This window comes from Histoplasma capsulatum, genomic scaffold (assembly GCF_000149585.1).
Source record: "Histoplasma capsulatum NAm1 scaffold_2 genomic scaffold, whole genome shotgun sequence".
NCBI classification, from domain to species: domain Eukaryota; kingdom Fungi; phylum Ascomycota; class Eurotiomycetes; order Onygenales; family Ajellomycetaceae; genus Histoplasma; species Histoplasma mississippiense.
The window spans coordinates 3,360,092-3,361,304 of record NW_001813981.1 but is presented as its reverse complement, the minus strand read 5'-3'; the positions used below and the strand labels follow the sequence as shown (position 1 = coordinate 3,361,304).

The window sequence follows — 1,213 nt, the reverse complement described above, 5'->3', positions numbered from 1 at the left end:
GATTGATTATATACAAATGCAATACCGGTAACATCAATGTTTATTGATGACATAGTCTCCAACTTGATGAGCAGTGAATAAGATGTTGAGATTTACAGACAAATCACTATCAAAGATTATATTTATAATATAATCACAGAGTTGTGCACAATTAATATTTGAAATGACATTGAAACATCTACAATCTGAAAAATCTTTCAAAATAAAAGATTTCTGTGATTGGTTTTTTGCTCACTATTAGCCATTTCATGAGATGTGAAGGTTCCACATAGACTAGTTAGTTTATTTTTCACATGTAATCCTCCTCACAAAAGTCATCAAAATTCAATTTTCTTGAATTTTGACTCTTTTCTTCTCTGTTTCAGCTGCATCAAGAGCATCTGCTTTAACTTTTGCTCACATTCTTTTGCTTCATTGTAGTGTGTAACAGGCACCCATCCCTCACTTCCAACTCCAATTTGTCAATAGTGCAACTAAATCAGCCTTCAAGGTCACATTGTCACCCTCCCAAGGGTCATTGACATGCTGAAAAATTGCTGAAATGATAGGTCAAGGCATCATAATATTAGCTCAGAATTATTATCCGCGGTTAATTTGACGTAGAAATAGTGAAGTTGACACTTGCGGAAAATTTCTGCATGCTGGAGCTGTTCTATCCCTTTTAGTTCATCGAAATTGTTTGGTAAACGAGGGGTTTGCAGTGATTCCGAGATCTCGTCACCGTAATTCTGAAGACTTTGTGGAATACCGCATTGCAGAAATAGTGGAAGAACCGCACTATGTTGCCAATCGATTAACCCTTTGATTTCTAGCTCATTGGAAACAAATATGTTGTTGGGTTGAAGATCGGGATGTCGGATGACCGGACGATGAAGAGCAGGACAATCACGCGGTATAAGGTGAGGCGCAATTTGCAGGTATTTCTCCAGATTCGCAATAAGTTCGAGGTGGGATTGGGGCCTTGTAATTGTACATCTCTCTGCGAAGACGCTGAAATGGCTGAAGAGCTCGTCCAAATCTTTTGAGATACGCAATATCTTTCGTGGCTCCGCCAGTAAGAACCACTAAAGAATCTCTGTCTTCCTAGAGTTAACTATTAACGTCTTCTGTATTTGGATGTTCCAATCTGACAGATACGCACATGGTCCGCGCTCAACCGAAAAGTCAGGTCTTTTCCCATAATATAATCCGGGTGAAGTATCGGGGCCAATAC

At 39.1% G+C, this 1,213-nt stretch overlaps 1 protein-coding gene across 1 annotated transcript in view; it reads right to left on the bottom strand.

Moving 5' to 3' along the window:
* Positions 1 to 441: 441 nt before the first annotated feature.
* Positions 442 to 1,213, bottom strand: part of HCAG_03038 (predicted protein) — a gene marked incomplete at both ends in the record, with an annotated part of 2,775 nt that continues 2,003 nt past the window's right edge. The window contains 2 exons of the mRNA XM_001542817.1: positions 442 to 525; positions 774 to 1,018. Of these exons, the coding sequence (XP_001542867.1) occupies positions 442 to 525; positions 774 to 1,018 (329 nt within the window). The remainder of the gene's footprint in view (positions 526 to 773; positions 1,019 to 1,213) is intronic.